General features: G+C 41.2%; 2 protein-coding genes across 29 annotated transcripts in view; one reads left to right on the top strand and one right to left on the bottom strand.

Moving 5' to 3' along the window:
* The window catches only part of LOC128685599 (protein bric-a-brac 1-like), a 518,998-nt gene that overhangs the window by 86,339 nt on the left and 414,101 nt on the right, over window positions 1-18,558 (top strand). The window lies entirely within an intron of this gene.
* Window positions 5,332-18,558, bottom strand: part of LOC138853123 (polymerase delta-interacting protein 2-like) — a 33,515-nt gene continuing 20,288 nt past the window's right edge. The window contains exons 4-6 of the mRNA XM_070087921.1: window positions 15,186-15,363; window positions 5,726-5,889; window positions 5,332-5,589 (exon numbers count right to left, since the gene is read on the bottom strand). Of these exons, the coding sequence (XP_069944022.1) occupies window positions 5,347-5,589; window positions 5,726-5,889; window positions 15,186-15,363 (585 nt within the window). The 3' untranslated portion in view covers window positions 5,332-5,346. The remainder of the gene's footprint in view (window positions 5,590-5,725; window positions 5,890-15,185; window positions 15,364-18,558) is intronic.

Genomic DNA, 18,558 nt, shown 5'->3' with positions numbered 1-18,558 from the left:
GAGAGAGAGAGAGGGGGAGAGAGAAGAGAGAGGGGGGAGAGAGAGGGAGAGAGGGGAGAGGAGAGGAGAGAAGGGAGAGAGGAGAGAGGAGAGAGAGAGAGGAGAGAGAGGAGAGAGAGAGGGAGAGAGAGGGAGAGAGAGGGAGAGAGAGAGGAGAGAGAGAAGGAGAGAGAGAGGAGAGAGAGAGGGAAGAGAGAGGGAGAGAGAGAGGAGAGAGAGGAGAGAGAGAGGAGAGAGAGGGAGAGAGAGAGGGGAGAGGGAGGGGAGAGAGAGGGGGAGAGAGAGGGGAGAGAGAGAGGGGAGAGGGGAGAGAGGGGAGAGAGGGAGAGAGGGGAGAGAGGGGAGAGGGGAGAGAGAGAGGGGGGAGAGAGAGGGGGAGAGGGAGAGAGGGAGAGAGGGAGGGGGGGGGGAGAGAGGGGGAGAGAGGGGAGGAGAGAGGGGAGGAGAGAGGGGGAGAGAGAGAGGGGGAGAGAGAGGGGGAGAGGGGAGAGGGGGAGAGAGAGAGAGGGGGAGAGAGAGAGGGGGAGAGAAAAGGGGAGAGAGAGAGAGAGAGAGAGAGGGAGAGAGAGAGAGAGAGGGGAGGGGAGGAGGGAGGAGTGGAGGAGGAGGAGGAGAGAGGAGAGAGGAGAGAGTAGAGAGAGGAGAGAGAGACGATGTGTGTGACTGATGAGTGACTGATCTGCACGTGACGGGACTGTGACTGACTGACTGACTGTGACTGACTGACTGTGACTGACTGACTGTGACTGACTGACTGTGACTGACTGACTGTGACTGACTGACTGTGACTGACTGACTGTGACTGACTGACTGTGACTGACTGACTGTGCCTGACTGACTGTGCCTGACTGACTGTGCCTGACTGACTGTGCCTGACTGACTGTGCCTGACTGACTGTGACTGACTGACTGACTGTGCCTGACTGACTGACTGACTGTGACTGACTGACTGACTATGACTGACTGACTGACTGTGACTGACTGACTGACTGAGATGACCTTGCAGTGTTTGACATGAGAAACTTTGTTGATTTATCTACTCACATCTCTGGCTCCTCCCTTGACCCAGTAGTGAGTGATCTGGCAGAAGGCATAGTCACTTGTCAACCCCTCGGCTATGTTGGATCGTCTGACCACAAGGCTGTTTTTACGATACTTAAGATCTCAACAGAATGAGGTGAGGAGTCCACACGCACAACCTGGCTATGGGAAAGAGGTAATTGGCCAGCCCTTCGCTCTGAGCTCGCCACCATTGATTGGAATGCTCTTCTCCAAGGGGATGTTGACAACCAAGTGAAAGTCTTCACTGGACACATCCTTAATCTACAACAAGAACACATTCCTCACCGGCAATATGTGACGAAGCCTACGGATCAGCCTTGGTTTGGCTTTCATTGTAGAGAGGCTGCTACTGCTAAGTACAAAGCATGGCGAAGGTATAAGAGACATCCTACCACCTATAACAGGAAGTTGCACAGGCAAGCCTGTAGACATATGGGTGACGTTCAAAAGTGGGCCATTGCTAAATGGGAGGTGGACACTTAAAAGAAAGCTAGCATCAGGTAGGGTAGGCTCCAAACCCTGGTGGTCCCTGGTCAAGGACAGACAAGGTTATCTGCCTGATGAACTCATTCCACCTCTAAATCGACAGGATGGAACCACCTCTACTAGTAGTCAAGAGAAGGCGGACCTCTTTGCTGAACACTTTGCTACCAAAATGCAAGTTCCTGATCCAGCAAGGGACCCTCCTTGGCTAGCTGCAAGAACTGTGTCAAAACTGTCAGTGGTGACAATAAGGCAGGAGGAGGTGCATTTCCTTCTTAAATCGCTTGACCAAGAAAAGGCTGTGGGCCCAGACAAGTTGAGCCCAAGATTGCTGAGATGTGCAGACCAGCTAGCAGCACCTCTAACTCACATCTTTCAGCACTGCCTAGTACAGTGTAAATGGCCCTCTTTATGGAAAGAGGCAAATGTAGTCCCTGTTCACAAAAAGAAGAGCAGAGCAGAAATCAGCAACTACAGACCAGTGTCACTCCTGTCAATCACTGGTAAGATCCTTGAGACAATAATCTCAAGACAAATGACAGAGTTTTCTGACTACCACTCACTACTTTGTGATCGCCAATATGGCTTCAGGAAAGGTTACTCTGCTGCTGATCTGTTGTTAAACCTCTCCACTAAGTGGCACCAGTCACTGGATGAATCCAAAGTCAGCTGTGTGGTAGCACTGGACATTGCTGGCGCTTTCGACCGGGTGTGGCACCAGGGCCTCTTAGCAAAACTTCAAGCACTGGGAATTGCAGGCTCTACGCTATGTCTCCTCAGTGATTACCTTCATGGTAGAACTCTAAGTGTAGTTCTCAATGGAACGGAATCAGCAAGACATCCTATTGGGGCAAGTGTTCCACAAGGTAGCGTGCTGGGTCCATTGTTATGGAATGTCTACTTCAACAACCTTCTTCATCTCATCCCAGAATCACATGCATATGCAGACGACTGTACACTGACATTCACTTATCCAAGAGAAGAAATGCCAGCTGCTCTAAGCTACATCAATCACCAGCTGAGAGCTATATCAGCTTGGGGAAATAGATGGCAAGTAACATTTGCACCTGAGAAAACGCAAATGATGATCGTCTCTAGGCACCATGATGGTAATGCTGGTGCAGTAGTAAGGATAAATGGGAGGGTGTTGGCACCTGGAGAAGAAGTTGATATCCTTGGGGAGAAATTTGACTCCAAACTAACCATGAAGAACCATGTTGTAAATCTTGCAAACAAGGCAGCCAGGAAGCTTACAGCACTTCGCCGTATCTCGCATCTGCTTGACAGTAGGGGTTGCAAGATCCTGTACGAGGCGCAAGTACGCTCACACCTTGAGTATGCTCCACTTTCTTGGTTTGCCTGCCCCCCCTCTCATATGCGACTGCTTGACAGAGTAGAAAACAGAGCAAGACGTCTCATCTCTCGCCTGGACCCATCCTGGATAGATCTGTCATTTCAGCAGAGCCTTCAACATAGGAGGGATGTGGGTGGCCTTACTGTTATGTACAAGGCCAATATTGTCAAAATACCACACTTGGATCCACTTCGAGGACAGCGTGAAACAAGCTTTTATACCACAAGACGGGCAGAAAGCAGCAACTTCACTCTGGCTGTACCCTTCTCCAGAACATCACTCCATCTGAGATCATACATACCCAGGATGACTCGAGTATGGAACACATTCGTACAGCATAATGATGTCAACGAGATAAAGTCAGTTGATCAAATGAAAATGCTGGCTCACAGATGGCTCCAACTTCATCCTGTTCCCTACTTGTATGTCTCATAACAATAAAAGTGCTTTCAAATGAGCTGATGTAGGTAACAGCTCTTAGCTTGCCAATAAAGTTAGGAATCCTTAACCTGTAAGTAGCTTGTCAAAGCTAGGGATCCTTAACCGTGTCAAACCCTGTTTAAAAAAAAAAAAAAAAAAAAAAAAAAAGAGAGAGAGAGATACACAGAGATTGACAGAGATAGACAGAGATATAGACAGAGAGATAGAGATAGACAGATATATATATATATATATAGAGAGAGAGAGAGAGAGAGGTGTGAAAGTTTATAAACCAGAAGAGGAGGTAGTTAGGGTAAGATATAAGCAGCTATGGGAGAAAGATGGGTTAGAAAGAGTATAGGTAATGTGGTTAATGTTTTTTTTATTAACACATTGGCCGTTTCCCATGAAGGCAAGGTGACCTGAAAAAAAAAAAAAACTTTCATCATTCACTCCATCACTGTCCTGCCAGAGGTGTGCCTACATTACAGTTAAAAAAAACTGCAATATATCTCCCTTTTGCAGAGCACAGGTGCTGTACTTCCCACCTCCAGGACTCAAATCCAGCTAACCCTTCATAAATGTTACTTTGCTAACACCCCAACAGCAAGTCAAGTCATAAAATCCATTTGCCTCTACTCGTTCCTATCTAACTCGCTCCTAACATGATTGTGCACGCTTGCTGGAAGTCTAAGCCCCTTACATACAAAACCTCCTTTCTTGATCTTTTGGGAGATTCTGAAGAGAAGTTGCAAGGGTTAGATGAATTTGGGAGGGCTATGTAAAAGAAAGAAATTAAAAGTGAACATAGGAAAGAGAAAGGTGGTGACGGTAACAAAAAATTTAGGTAATGGAAGATTGGAAAGAGGGTATATGGAGGAAGTGAATGGGTTCAGATATTTGGGAGCTGACTTGTCAGCAGATGGGTCTATGAAAGACAAGGTGAGCCATAGAACTAACAAGGGGGTAAAAAAGGCAGGCGGTGCAGTGAGGCATCTGTGGAGATAAAGAATGTTATCTATGGTGGAAAAAAAAAGAGAGAAATGTATGAAAGTATAGAGGTACAAATACTCTTATATGGGTGTGAAGCATTGGTTGTGAATGTTGCGGTGAGGAGGAGGCTGGAGGTAGTGGAGATGTTGTGTTTGAGGGCAATGTGTGGTAAATATTATGCAGAAAATTTATAGCTTGGAGATTAGGAGGGGTGAGGTTACTAAAAGTATTATCCAAAGGGCTGAGGAGGGGTTGATGAGGTGGTTTGGACATTTAGAGAGGGTGGAGTAAAATAAGATGGCTTTGAGGGTGTACAGTGAGTGCAGGCAAGTGGTTTTTATAGCTTGACATATTGCTGAATTGTGAGTATGGTAACATTTATGACAAGGTTCAGGAAACCGGTCAGCTGGACTCAAGTTTTGGAGGTGGGAATTATAGTGCCTGCACTCTGAAGGAGGGGTGGGGATACTTCAGTTTGGAGGTGCATCTAAACTAGTATCAGCATAAAATAGTAACATAGTAAAGTGATGATGAAGGTGTTCCGTCTTTTTCAGGCCACCCTACCTTGGTGGGAGATGGCTGGCATGCTTAAAAAAAAAAATCTCAAAAACAAATTGAGTAGGTTATACTTTTCATAGAAGAATGTCCAAGTTCTTCCATTAATAATAATTCTTTTGACTATGTTCTAAATTCAGCACAACTCATAATAGCTTGATACATGATATCAATCCTTGGTGTATGATATCAACCCCCACATCTTTGAGAGATGATACTAAATTTTACAAGTATTTTTAATGTACTGTGATTTCTCTAACAGTAAATCAGCATAGAAACTTGGAACATATTATAAGTCATGCTCTTGGAGTAAGTCAAAATACGGTACTTCAGACACTTCCCATATAGCTACTGTATTACTGCTACAACCACTACTGCTATGTGCATGATACAGATAATGAGCAGACAGCATTCGTGAGCTAGTCTGTCAATCAGTGTGTCTGTGCTCCTCTAGACCACAGTAGCAGAAAAACTTTGAGTTCACTTTGAAAAACAATAATTATAAAGACCAACATACCACATGTGTCCAGAAGGTGCCTGTAGGGAAACATGAGATGAATACTGGAAGGCTGGTTGCTGACTGGAGAGTACTGGCTCCTGTCCCACAACACCTCGACCACGTACTGTTTCTAAAGTCCCAGACAAACTGAATATGCGCCAATGTCTCTCTCTCAGCTGTACTGTTAAGTCTCCTAGGTTTTCTAAACGAATGCAATACCTCCACTGCAATCAACATAATGGATTTTAAAATTTAACAAAAATCACAATAAATAATACTAATATCAAAAACACTCAAATTATCCGTTACTCAATATTCAGTATGTAGTATATAAATGTGCCACAGAGAACACCAACTTACCCAATAAACATTAGCATTCTGTGATTCTCTACACCCCATATAAAAGGGTATAACAGTGACTCTAATATTCTCTGTAGTTTCCTTGTGCACATCTGAGAGCTCCAGCCATGGGTGGTTACGCTCCTGCCATGCCATCAGTGTTTCACGAGCACAAAATGGAGGATCTAAAAGTGCCATTATAAATAATCAATATACAGTTCAGTTTTTATACATCTTAATTTATGATTATATTTATTAGACTATTATAGGCAATAAGCTAATAAAAAAGCTAATTACTGTGCCTAAAATCTGTGGCCTGAAAACACCACCAAACTATAATTAAAATCTACCAAAATTTAGCATTATAAACAGTTTATAATAAGCCTAAAATAGAGTACAGTATGTAATACATAAACCAACTTTCTCTCAAAGGATTACAGAGCTAAACTTAGATCCCCCAAATTCATGGTCTATGTATTATTTACTTAGTATCAACATTAAATCAATAAATCTGAAACAAATACATGTACAGTTGTCGCTCCAAATTCATGAGTTTCCTTATTCCCAGATTATGATTACCTAACATGTTTACCGAGAGGCAGCATGCAAATAGGTGTAATTATCCAACACTTTCCAATGTACAGTATTTCCAGCACCCAAATATATTTTTATTATCGTCATTATTTCTTATGAATGTTAATAGTAACAAGATTAAAGTGATATACTAGAAATATGGTGTCTGAAACATGAAACCAAATCAAAACAAATTTTGCTGAACAGACTTAGCATTATTAGCTACTTCTAATTTTACAATACCTTCAAGAGTATAAACTCCTCTTAAATTTAGAATCGCAATTTTTTTTTTAAAACGTCAGCCGTTTCTCACTGAGGCAGGGTGACCCAAAAAGAAAGAAAAACACAAAAAGAAAGAAAAAACCTTCATCATCATCCAACACTTTCACTATCACTCATACATAATCACTATCTTTGCAGAGGCGCTCAGATACGACAGTTTAGATGTCCCTCCAAACTGCCAATATCCCAAACCCCTCCTTTAAAGTGCAGGCAGGCACTGTGCTTCCCACTTCCAGGGCTCAAGTCTAGCTAACTGGTTTCCCTGCATTCCTTCACAAAATATTACCTTGCTCACACTCCAACAGCTTGTCAGGTCCCAAAAACCATTCGTCTCTATTCACTCCTATTTAACACACTCACTCACGCTTGCTGGAAGTCCAAGCCCCTCGCCCACAAAACTTCCTTTACCCCCCTCCCTCCAACCTTTTCGAGGACGACCCCTACCTGCCTTCCTTCCTCTACAGATTAATACTCTCTCCAAGTCATTCTACTTTGTTCCATTCTCTCCAATTCTCTGTAAATGAGCAATCTACCATAATAATCCCTCTTCAGCCCTCCGACTAATACTAGTCACAAATATACGTACTTCAAATAAAACAAAATTCTGGACAACGATGGACAGTACTATATGGTACTGGAGTATTATACACCCATTTCATAGGTGTACTGGAGTAAGCCGTGATGCTTCAAACAGTGGAATGCTTCTGACAAGTCAATCTTTTGTTAAAGCATTTGTCCAATGTGCTCAAGATGTGGGGAAAAACTTGGGTTATGAAGGCATCACCTATAATTTTGGCCAGAGCCTGCTCAAAGCCATATTTTTGCTGGTAAGATTCCATGAAATTTTGTAATTCTTTTGTATTTTCTAAATATTTATTAACATCCAGTGCTGTGAATATGTCAGACATTCAAATAAACTAGTGCAACTTTAGTGTATAGTGTACTGCACTGTATCTGGAAGCAATACGAGTTTATCTTGTGCAAATCTCTAAATTACTTTTATTTTTGCTATTGAAAACTACTATTTCTTCATACATGGAGGGAATGGGGACAAAAGAGATTGTAAAAATTATAGAGGAATAAGTTTACTGAGTATACCAGGAGAAGTGTACGGTAGGGTCATAACTGAAAGAATTAGAGGTAAGACAGAATGCAGGATTGCGGATGAGCAAGAAGGTTTCAGAGTGGGTAGGGGATGTGTAGATCAAGTGTTTACATTGAAGCATATATGTGAACAGTATTTAGATAAAGGTAGGGAAGTTTTTATTGCATTTATGGATTTAGAAAAGGCATATGATAGAGTGGATAGGGGAGCAATGTGGCAGATGTTGCAAGTATATGGAATAGGTGGTAAGTTACTAAATGCTGTAAAGAGTTTTTATGAGGATAGTGAGGCTCAGGTTAGGGTGTGTAGAAGAGAGGGAGACTACTTCCCAGTAAAAGTAGGTCTTAGACAGGGATGTGTAATGTCACCATGGTTGTTTAATATATTTATAGATGGGGTTGTAAAAGAAGTAAATGCTAGGGTGTTCGGGAGAGGGGTGGGATTAAATTATGGGGAATCAACTACAAAATGGGAATTGACACAGTTACTTTTTGCTGATGATACTGTGCTTATGGGAGATTCTAAAGAAAAATTGCAAAGGTTAGTGGATGAGTCTGGGAGTGTGTGTAAAGGTAGAAAGTTGAAAGTGAACATAGAAAAGAGTAAGGTGATGAGGGTATCAAATAATTTAGATAAAGAAAAATTGGATATCAAATTGGGGAGGAGTATGGAAGAAGTGAATGTTTTCAGATACTTGGGAGTTGATGTGTCGGCAGATGGATTTATGAAGGATGAGGTTAATCACAGAATTGATGAGGTAAAAAAGGTGAGTGGTGCGTTGAGGTATATGTGGAGTCAAAAAACGTTATCTATGGAGGCAAATAAGGAAATGTATGAAAGCATAGTAGTACCAACACTCTTATATGGATGTGAAGCTTGGGTTGGGAATGCAGCAGCGAGGAGGCAGTTGGAGGCAGTGGAGATGTCCTGTCTAAGGGCAATGTGTGGTGTAAATATTATGCAGAAAATTCGGAGTGTGGAAATTAGTCAGAGGGCTGAAGAGGGGTTGTTGAGGTGGTTTGGTCATTTAGAGAGAATGGATCAAAGTAGAATGACATGGAGAGCATTTAAATCTGTAGGAGAAGGAAGGCAGGGTAGGGGTTGTCCTTGAAAAGGTTGGAAGGAAGGGGTAAGGGAGGTTTTTGGGCGAGGGGCTTGGACTTCCAGCAGGCGTGCATGAGCGTGTTCGATAGGAGTGAATGGAGACGAATGGTATTTGGGACCTGACGATCTGTTGGAGTGTGAGCAGGGTAATATTTAGTGAAGGGATTCAGGGAAACTGGTTATTTTTATATAGCCGGACTTGAGTCCTGGAAATGGGAAGTACAGTGGACCCTCGACCAACGATGGCATCGATTAACGATAAATCCGACTAGAGATACATTTTAACACAAAAATTTTGCCTCGACTAGCACTAAAAAACTCGACCAACACTATTCGTTCCGTCTGAGACGCGTCCACTTCTGGCCAGTGTTTACAAGCCAGCCAGCCACTGCAGTTGCTTCCAAGCATACAATCAGAACATTTCATATTATCACAGCCTTTTTAGTGAGTGCACCTGCAAAGTAAGTCACCATGGGCCCCAAGAAAGCTTCTAGTGCCAATCCTACAGCAAAAAGGTGAGAATTACTATGGATATGAAGAAAGAGATCATTGTTAAGTATGAAAGTGGAGTGCGTGTCTCTGAGCTGGCCAGGTTGTACACAAAACCCCAATCAACCATCGCTACTATTGTGGGCAAGAAAACGGCAATCAAGGAAGCTGTTCTTGCCAAAGGTGCAACTATGTTTTTGAAACTGAGATCGCAAGTACTCGAAGATGTTGAGAGACTGTTATTGGTGTGGATAAACGAAAAACAGATAGCAGGAGATAGCATCTCTCAAGCGATCATATGTGAAAAGGCTAGGAAGTTGCATGACGATTTAATTTAAAAAATGCCAGCAACTAGTGATGTGAGTGAATTTAAGGCCAGCAAAGGTTGGTTTGAGAGATTTAAAGGGAAGGGAAGTAACCCTGGAAAAGGACTTGCCACCTCAAGTCCTAATGGAAGGGGATTCCCCTTCTAAACACTAAGACCATCAACACACTCCCCTCCTCCCATCCCATCAATCATCACCAGATCTTCAATAAAGGCAAGTGTCATGTAACTGTGCATGTCTTCTTCAGTTTGTGTGTATTAAAATTAATATTTCATGTGGTAAAAACAATTTTTTTTTCATACTTTGGGGTGTCCTACACGGATTAATTTGATTTCCACTATTTCTTATGGGGAAAATTAACTTGACTAACGATAATTTTGACTAGCGATGAGCTCTCAGGAACGGATTAATAGTGTTAGTCGAGGGTCCACTGTACAATGCCTGCACTCTAAAGGAGGGGTTTCGGGATATTAGCAGTTTGGAGGGATATGTTGTGTATCTTTATACGTATATACTTCTAAATTGTTGTGTTCTGAGCACCTCTGCAAAAACAGTGATTATGTGAGAGGTGAAAGTGTTGAATGATGATGAAAGTATTTTCTTTTTGGGGATTTTCTTTCTTTTTTGGGTCACCCTGCCTCAGTGGGAGTCGGTCGACTTGCTGGAAAAAAAACAAAAAAAACATGGAGGACTTCCAGCAAGCGTGCCTGAGCGTGTTAGATAGGAGTGAATGGAGACAAATGGTATTTGGGACCTGACGAGCTGTTGGAGTGTGAGCAGGGTAATATTTAGTGAAGGGATTCAGGGAAACTGGTTATTTTTATATAGCCGGACTTGAGTCCTGGAAATGGGAAGTACAATGCCTGCACTTTAAAGGAGGGGTTTGGGATATTGGCAGTTTGGAGGGATATACTGTGTATTTTTTTATACGTATATACTTCTAAACTGTTGTATTCTGGGTACCTCTGCAAAAACAGTGATTACGTGTGAGTGAGGTGAAAGTGTTGAATGATGAAAATATTTTCTTTTTGGGGATTTTCTTTCTTTTTGGGTCACCCTGCCTCGGTGGGAGGCGGCTGACTTGTTGAAAAAAAAAAAAATGGATTATAATACAGTAGCTGCCCCTTGGAGTTTTAAGATAAATGAATTTTGTGTAAAAAAAAAAAATATGAAAGGATGCAGTGAGTACAATGAGAGACAACTCAATAATTGTAAAGGGACCAAGACTTTTCTACACCCTTCCTTCATACATAAGGGGGATTACCAAAAGACCTCTAGCTGTCTTCAAGAGGGTATGTGATAAGTTCTTCAAGTCAGCTCCTGATCAGCCAGACTGTGGTGCATATGGTAGACTGTGTGTGACTAGCATCAACAGCCTGGTTAATCAGGCCATCCACTGGAAGGCCTAGTCTCGGACCGGGCAGCAGGGGCACTGACCCCTGAAGAACTCCAGGTAACCTTCAGGTAAGAAAACTGAAGGCAACCCTTCAGTTCAGACAGGCTGCCATTAAATATAAGGTGTCAATGAGCATTATTATGGATTACGTCAGCAGAGCTTAGACTAGAAGCCTAGCCTGTTACCAATTTGTGGGTTTGTTCTGGGATGGTGAAAAATATAGAATGAGCTCTACCTGTCAAGATGAATACTTCATGCAAGTGCAGTATTCTGTGGAAGAACTCAAAGCTAATGTTGATGGGGGAACTGTTAATAAAATATATATGCAAGATATATTTGAAAGTCTGTAAATGATGCTGATGATTAACCCTTTCAGGATTGAAGAATTAAAAATAAAAAAACTCATGAAACGATAGAGAATCTTTTTCCAAAGGTAATGAAACCAAAAATATGAAATTTGATGTTCAACTTATGGAATTACGCTCTCACAAAGTTAGCAGTCTCAGTGATATTTACGCATCAGTGATTTCGCCCACTTTGCACCCTATTTTTGGCCAATTCCATTGTTCCATTCGACCAAGCCCTCAGCAATTTTGCTAGTATTCCTTCTATTCTATCAACTGAATACAAGAAACCACCCATTTACCTATTTCGACAACCTAATAAAGTAATCAGAAATCAGTAATTTGGCCAATTTCACACAAAACTAAAAAAATTGCAAATTTAAAAACTGGGTCCAGAATAAGCAATGGAGACATTCCTGGCCCTAAAAGAAAATATTCCTCCATTCCTTATTCACATCTCCAGGCCCCTCTTATATTATGCCTGCTTTCCATTTTGAATTTTTATTCACTCACAAAAATAGGTTAACTGTTATGCAGACTACTGCATTACTATAATAATTGTATAAATAATGTCAGTGTATTCCCAAATGCATATCAGACTAGCAAGCTGGACACATATTGGACAAATGATGTCATTTGTGTACTCTGGAATATCGGCAAAAGCTGAACATTTCTGCTACTTGGAGCTCAATTTCAAGCTACTTTCAGTCCTGACACCAATCAAAATCATCTCTATTTCTGTAAATATATCTTCCAGTCTATCAAACAAGACCAAGAAACTGAGCATACAACCATAAAAACCCTATGAAAATGTGCCACAAAGTCGCTGTTTTAAATCAAATATACAGTTGCAGTTCTCCTTATGTACTGTGTGCTCCAGAATTTTTTTTTATATGGTGCACACTTACTGCACGGGCCCATTTTCTCACATTTAGGCCCAAATTTACTGCTCACAGCTTATCTGAGTGAGCTGTGGTCATGGTGTTGTACTACAGGACCAACACTGGCTTCAAAGTCTTTATATAATGCAACCACACCGAAAGGGTTAAGCAACAAAACTCATTGACATAATACTAAACACAAAAGTTTCTATGATATTCAGTGTCCAATTTAGCATGTATAAGAGGACCTAAAATATGGAACCTTGCCAGAAGATTCCAGAGGCTCTCTATCTGCCAACCACTTCAAACATACTGTACTATTAAAAAACACCTCCTTACCTTAATGTTTTCATGACAACAATTTATTATGTTAAACAAATACTGAAACCCTGTCTGTCATCCAATATTGTCCCTGTTCTTGTTCCATCATTCCTTAAACTCTCATTTATTACAAGGCATTTTTTTTTTGTATCAATTCAGGTACTAACATTATCCAAAATGAATCTTTTATTAGAATTTTTATTAAATCACTGAATACCTTCGATATAATATAAACTAGTATTCTTATGCTCATGTACTATACCTGTCTCTGTCTAGTAATTATAAATAACAAAAAAAGGCACAATACTGTGACTGGAACAATACACAAATAACCCGCACATAGAAGAGAGGAGCTTATGACGACGTTTCGGTCCGACTTGGACCATTTACAAAGTCACACTATCGAGAAGTAGAGTAGGATGGGTATATATAGGCGAGAAGTAATGGTAGTGGTGGCGGCGGCAGCGACGGCAGCAGCAGCAGTGGAAGTGGAAGTAGTAGTGAGGAAGTAAGGAGGAGCCAGTCAAATACTAAGAGAGGGGAGCACTGCAAGGGACCTAGGTGCCCACAGAGGAAGAGCGAGAATACATAGGTAGGGGGGGGGAATAAAATAAATAATAAAGGAACAGAAAGATATTTACCTATGCTCTGACACAAACCAAATATGTCTGCTTGTAAAAAATGACTTTCAACAAATGGTTTCATAAAGTTTTTTTTTTTTTTTATCACACTGGCCGATTCCCACCAAGGCAGGGTGGCCCGAAAAAGAAAAACTTTCACCATCATTCACTCCATCACTGTCTTGCCAGAAGGGTGCTTTACACTACAGTTTTTAAACTGCAACATTAACACCCCTCCTTCAGAGTGCAGGCACTGTACTTCCCATCTCCAGGACTCAAATCCAGCCTGCCAGTTTCCCTGAACCCCTTCATAAATGTTACTTTGCTCACACTCCAACAGCACGTCAAGTATTAAAAACCATTTGTCTCCATTCACTCCTATCAAACACGCTCACGCATGCCTGCTGGAAGTCCAAGCCCCTCGCACACAAAACCTCCTTTACCCCCTCTCTCCAACCTTTCCTAGGCCGACCCCTACCCCGCCTTCCTTCCACTACAGACTGATACACTCTTGAAGTCATTCTGTTTCGCTCCATTCTCTCTACATGTCCGAACCACCTCAACAACCCTTCCTCAGCCCTCTGGACAACAGTTTTGGTAATCCTGCACCTCCTCCTAACTTCCAAACTACGAATTCTCTGCATTATATTCACACCACACATTGCCCTCAGACATGACATCTCCACTGCCTCCAGCCTTCTCCTCGCTGCAACATTCATCACCCATGCTTCACACCCATATAAGAGCGTTGGTAAAACTATACTCTCATACATTCCCCTCTTTGCCTCCAAGGACAAAGTTCTTTGTCTCCACAGACTCCTAAGTGCACCACTCACTCTTTTCCCCTCATCAATTCTATGATTCACCTCATCTTTCATAGACACATCCGCTGACACGTCCACTCCCAAATATCTGAATACATTCACCTCCTCCATACTCTCTCCCTCCAATCTGATATTCAATCTTTCATCACCTAATCTTTTTGTTATCCTCATAACCTTACTCTTTCCTGTATTCACCTTTAATTTTCTTCTTTTGCACACCCTACCAAATTCATCCACCAATCTCTGCAACTTCTCTTCAGAATCTCCCAAGAGCACAGTGTCATCAGCAAAGAGCAGCTGTGACAACTCCCACTTTGTGTGTGATTCTTTATCTTTTAACTCCACGCCTCTTGCCAAGACCCTCGCATTTACTTCTCTTACAACCCCATCTATAAATATATTAAACAACCACGGTGACATCACACATCCTTGTCTAAGGCCTACTTTTACTGGGAAATAATTTCCCTCTTTCCTACATACTCTAACTTGAGCCTCACTATCCTCGTAAAAACTCTTCACTGCTTTCAGTAACCTACCTCCTACACCATACACTTGCAACATCTGCCACATTGCCCCCCTATCCACCCTGTCATACGCCTTTTCCAAATCCATAAATGCCACAAAGACCTCTTTAGCCTTATCTAAATACTGTTCACTTATATGTTTCACTGTAAACACCTGGTCCACACACCCCCTACCTTTCCTAAAGCCTCCTTGTTCATCTGCTATCCTATTCTCTGTCTTACTCTTAATTCTTTCAATAATAACTCTACCATACACTTTACCAGGTATACTCAGCAGACTTATCCCCCTATAATTTTTGCACTCTCTTTTATCCCCTTTGCCTTTATACAAAGGAACTATGCATGCTCTCTGCCAATCCCTAGGTACCTTACCCTCTTCCATACATTTATTAAATAATTGCACCAACCACTCCAAAACTATATCCCCACCTGCTTTTAACATTTCTATCTTTATCCCATCAATCCCGGCTGCCTTACCCCCTTTCATTTTACCTACTGCCTCACGAACTTCCCCCACACTCACAACTGGCTCTTCCTCATTCCTACAAGATGTTATTCCTCCTTGTCCTATACACGAAATCACATACACAAATCATCTTCACACTCTCCTCATAAAAAGGCAAACATAAAAAAAAAATACATGAGCACATCTACTCATCATGTAACATATCTGCAAAATAATTTAAGCTAACCTTTCTCAGCAGCATATATAAGAAACTTATCAAACAAATCATGTCTGATAGGTCTCTTACTTACTGCAACATATGGCATTACATCTTCATGTCCAATGTAGTCTAATCCTGGCACGGCATACAGTGTTCTGCCATTATCTTGATTACCCAAGAATGTAACAGCTTCAGTTTGGGCTCTCTGTAAACAATAAATGAAACTGTTATACTTACCACTGTGTCTGAATTAGATATTGTTATATTATTTGCAAGCAGTTGGCTATTTAGTGTGTCATTCCCTGGACTTCTACAGGAAATTACCTGGTTCCATAGGCATACTCCCTCCCATGGAAAAAAGGGAATATATTGTTAACCCCGATGATGCCATGAGCCATAATGGCTAGTACTTTCTGTATGTATCAGGAAGGTCTGAAATGACAGAGATACTCTCATAAGTTTTTCCTGCATGGAAACACCTGACTTGCCAGGTCCCCTCACCTGGAACTTGGAACTTACACTGGCTCATTTGTAATAAAGTGCTGCTAAGGGTGTATTACATGATCACAAACTTGTCTGTATACTTATGATCTCGGTCAGAAAACCTCATTTAATACAATGTACGAATGAGTGGTCACTGCACGCATCAACATTTTCCAGGCTAACAACCAATCATAGCTGCCAGCTATCAATTAAACCATATAATAACACACATATGCAACAGTTAGGTATCTTTATTTCGAAACGTTTCGCCTACACAGTAGGCTTCTTCAGTCGAGTACAGAAAAGTTGATAGAAGCAGAAGATACTTGAAGACGATGTAATCAGTCCATCACCCTTAAAGTTTTGAGGTGGTCAGTCCCTCAGTCTGGAGAAGAGCATTGTTCCGTTGTCTGAAACAATATGAAGTTGAATGACAGAATGGGGCCTTATATAGTGCCAGGAGGTGAGACGTCTCACCTCCTGGCACTATATAAGGCCCCATTCTGTCATTTCAACTTCATATTGTTTCAGACAACGGAACAATGCTCTTCTCCAGACTGAGGGACTGACCACCTCAAAACTTTAAGGGTGATGGACTGATTACATCGTCTTCAAGTATCTTCTGCTTCTATCAACTTTTCTGTACTCGACTGAAGAAGCCTACTGTGTAGGCGAAATGTTTCGAAATAAAGATACCTAACTGTTGCATATGTGTCTTACCTAACAATCTGTCGGTATTTTATACCATTTTAATGTTCATATAATAACAGTTCATAAGCAAATAAAACTTAACACTACAGAGCTCTTAATTCTTCCTCATAGAATATGGCCTATTAATACAGGTAATTATCTTTCAAGTGTGTGAAAAAGACATCTGCTGAAAACTGGAACTTCAGAATTACACCATACCAATTGATGTGGGTTTGGTGGGTTCCTACTTGTTTGGTACAATTAGTCATGTGTTGTTACATGACCTGTAAAATTTTTGGAGATTGTTTTTCTTTTGTTTTTATGTCAGATACAATGATGTATATGAATTTCAGTGAATAATCACCTTTTGCACAACACACAAAAGGGGGTAAAGCAGCATGAACTGACGGGATTATGACAGAAATGGTAAAAGCAGGGGGGGTGATATGGGGTTGGAATGGTTGGTATTTTTGTTTAATAAATGTATAGAATAGGGGAAGGTACCTAGGGATTGGCAAAGAGCATGTATAGTTCCTTTACATAAAGGGAAGGGGGACAAAAGAGATTGTAAAAATTATAGAGGAATAAGTTTACCGAGTATACCAGGAAAAGTGTATGGCAGGGTTATTATTGAAAGAATTAGAGGTAAGACAGAGTAGGATTGTGGATGAGCAAGGAGGCTTTAGAGTGGGTAGGGGATGTGTAAATCAAGTGTTTACATTGCAGCATATATGTGAACAGTTTTCATTGCATTTATGGATTTAGAAAAGGCATATGATAGAGTGGATAGGGGAGCAATGTGGCAGATGTTGCAAGTATGTGGAATAGGTAGTAAGTTACTAAATGCTGTAAAGAGTTTTTATGAGGATAGTGAGGCTCAGGTTAGGATGTGTAGAAGAAAGGGAGATTACTTCCCAGTAAAAGAAGGTCTTACACAGGGATGTGTAATGTCACCATGGTTGTTTAATATATTTATAGACAGGGTAGTAAAAGAAGTATATGCTAGGGTGTTGGGGAGAGAGGTGGGATTAAATTCTGCGAAATCAAATACAAAATGGGAGTTGACAGTTACTTTTTGCTGATGATACTGTGTTTATGGGTGATTCTAAAGAAAAGTTGCAAAGGTTAGTGGATGAGTTTGGGAGGGTGTGTAAAGGTAGAAATTTGAAAGTGAACATAGATAAGAGTAAGGTGATGAGGGTATCAAATGATTTAGATAAAGAAAAATTGGATATCACATTGGAGAGAAGGAGTATGGAAGAAGAAAATGTTTACAGATATCTGGGAGTTGATGTGTCAGTGGATGGGTTTATGAAGGATGAGGTTAACCATAGAAATGATGAGGAAAAAAAGGCGAGTGGTGCATTGAGGTATATGTGAGGAGGCGGTTGGAGGCAGTGGAGATGTCCTGTCTAAGGGGAATGTGTGGTGTAAATGTTATGCAGAGAATTCAAAGTGTGGAAATTAGGAGAAGGTGTGGAGTTAATAAAAGTATTAGTCAGAGGGCTGAAGAGGGGTTGTTGAGGTGGTTTGGTCATTTAGAGAGAATGGATCAAAGTAGAATGACATGGAGAGCATATAAATCTGTAGGGAAAGGAAGGTGGGGTAGGGGTCATCCTCGAAAAGGTTGGAGGGAGGGGGGTAAAGGTGGTTTTGTGGGTGAGGGGCTTGGACTTCCAGCAAGCATGCACAAGTATGTTAGATAGGAGTAAATGGAGACGAATGGTTTTTGGGACCTGACGAGCTGTTGGAGTGTGAGCAAGGTAATATTTAGTGAAGGGATTCAGGGAAACCGGTTATTTTTATATAGCCAGATTTGAGTTCTGGAAATGGGAAGTGTAACAGGACAGTATATATATAATTGGGCCCTGATATTACATTCTAAAGGGAGTTTATAATATTATTTCAGGTCACTTTTTATATTGTATCTTTATGCTTCTAAACTGTTGTATCTGGGCACCTCTGCAAAAACAGTGATTATGTATGAGTGAGGTGAAAGTGTTGAATGATGATGAAAGTATTTTCGTTTTGGGTTACCCTGCCTAGGCGGGAGACGGCTGACTTGTTGAAAAAAAAATGTTCCATAAAAAATGGAGCTATATGTGAAAACACAGTAGGTGGAGTGAACAACTCACAGAAAAAATTGGGTTATATTCCATGCCACCTTGACAGCCAAACAACTTTTCTTATAAATATGTATACAATTCACCTAATATAAACTAAATAT

The sequence above is a fragment of the Cherax quadricarinatus genome, chromosome 23 (assembly GCF_038502225.1).
Source record: "Cherax quadricarinatus isolate ZL_2023a chromosome 23, ASM3850222v1, whole genome shotgun sequence".
Taxonomy (NCBI): domain Eukaryota; kingdom Metazoa; phylum Arthropoda; class Malacostraca; order Decapoda; family Parastacidae; genus Cherax; species Cherax quadricarinatus.
Note: the sequence above shows the minus strand (reverse complement) of the source record. Positions and strands in the feature narration are given on the sequence as shown.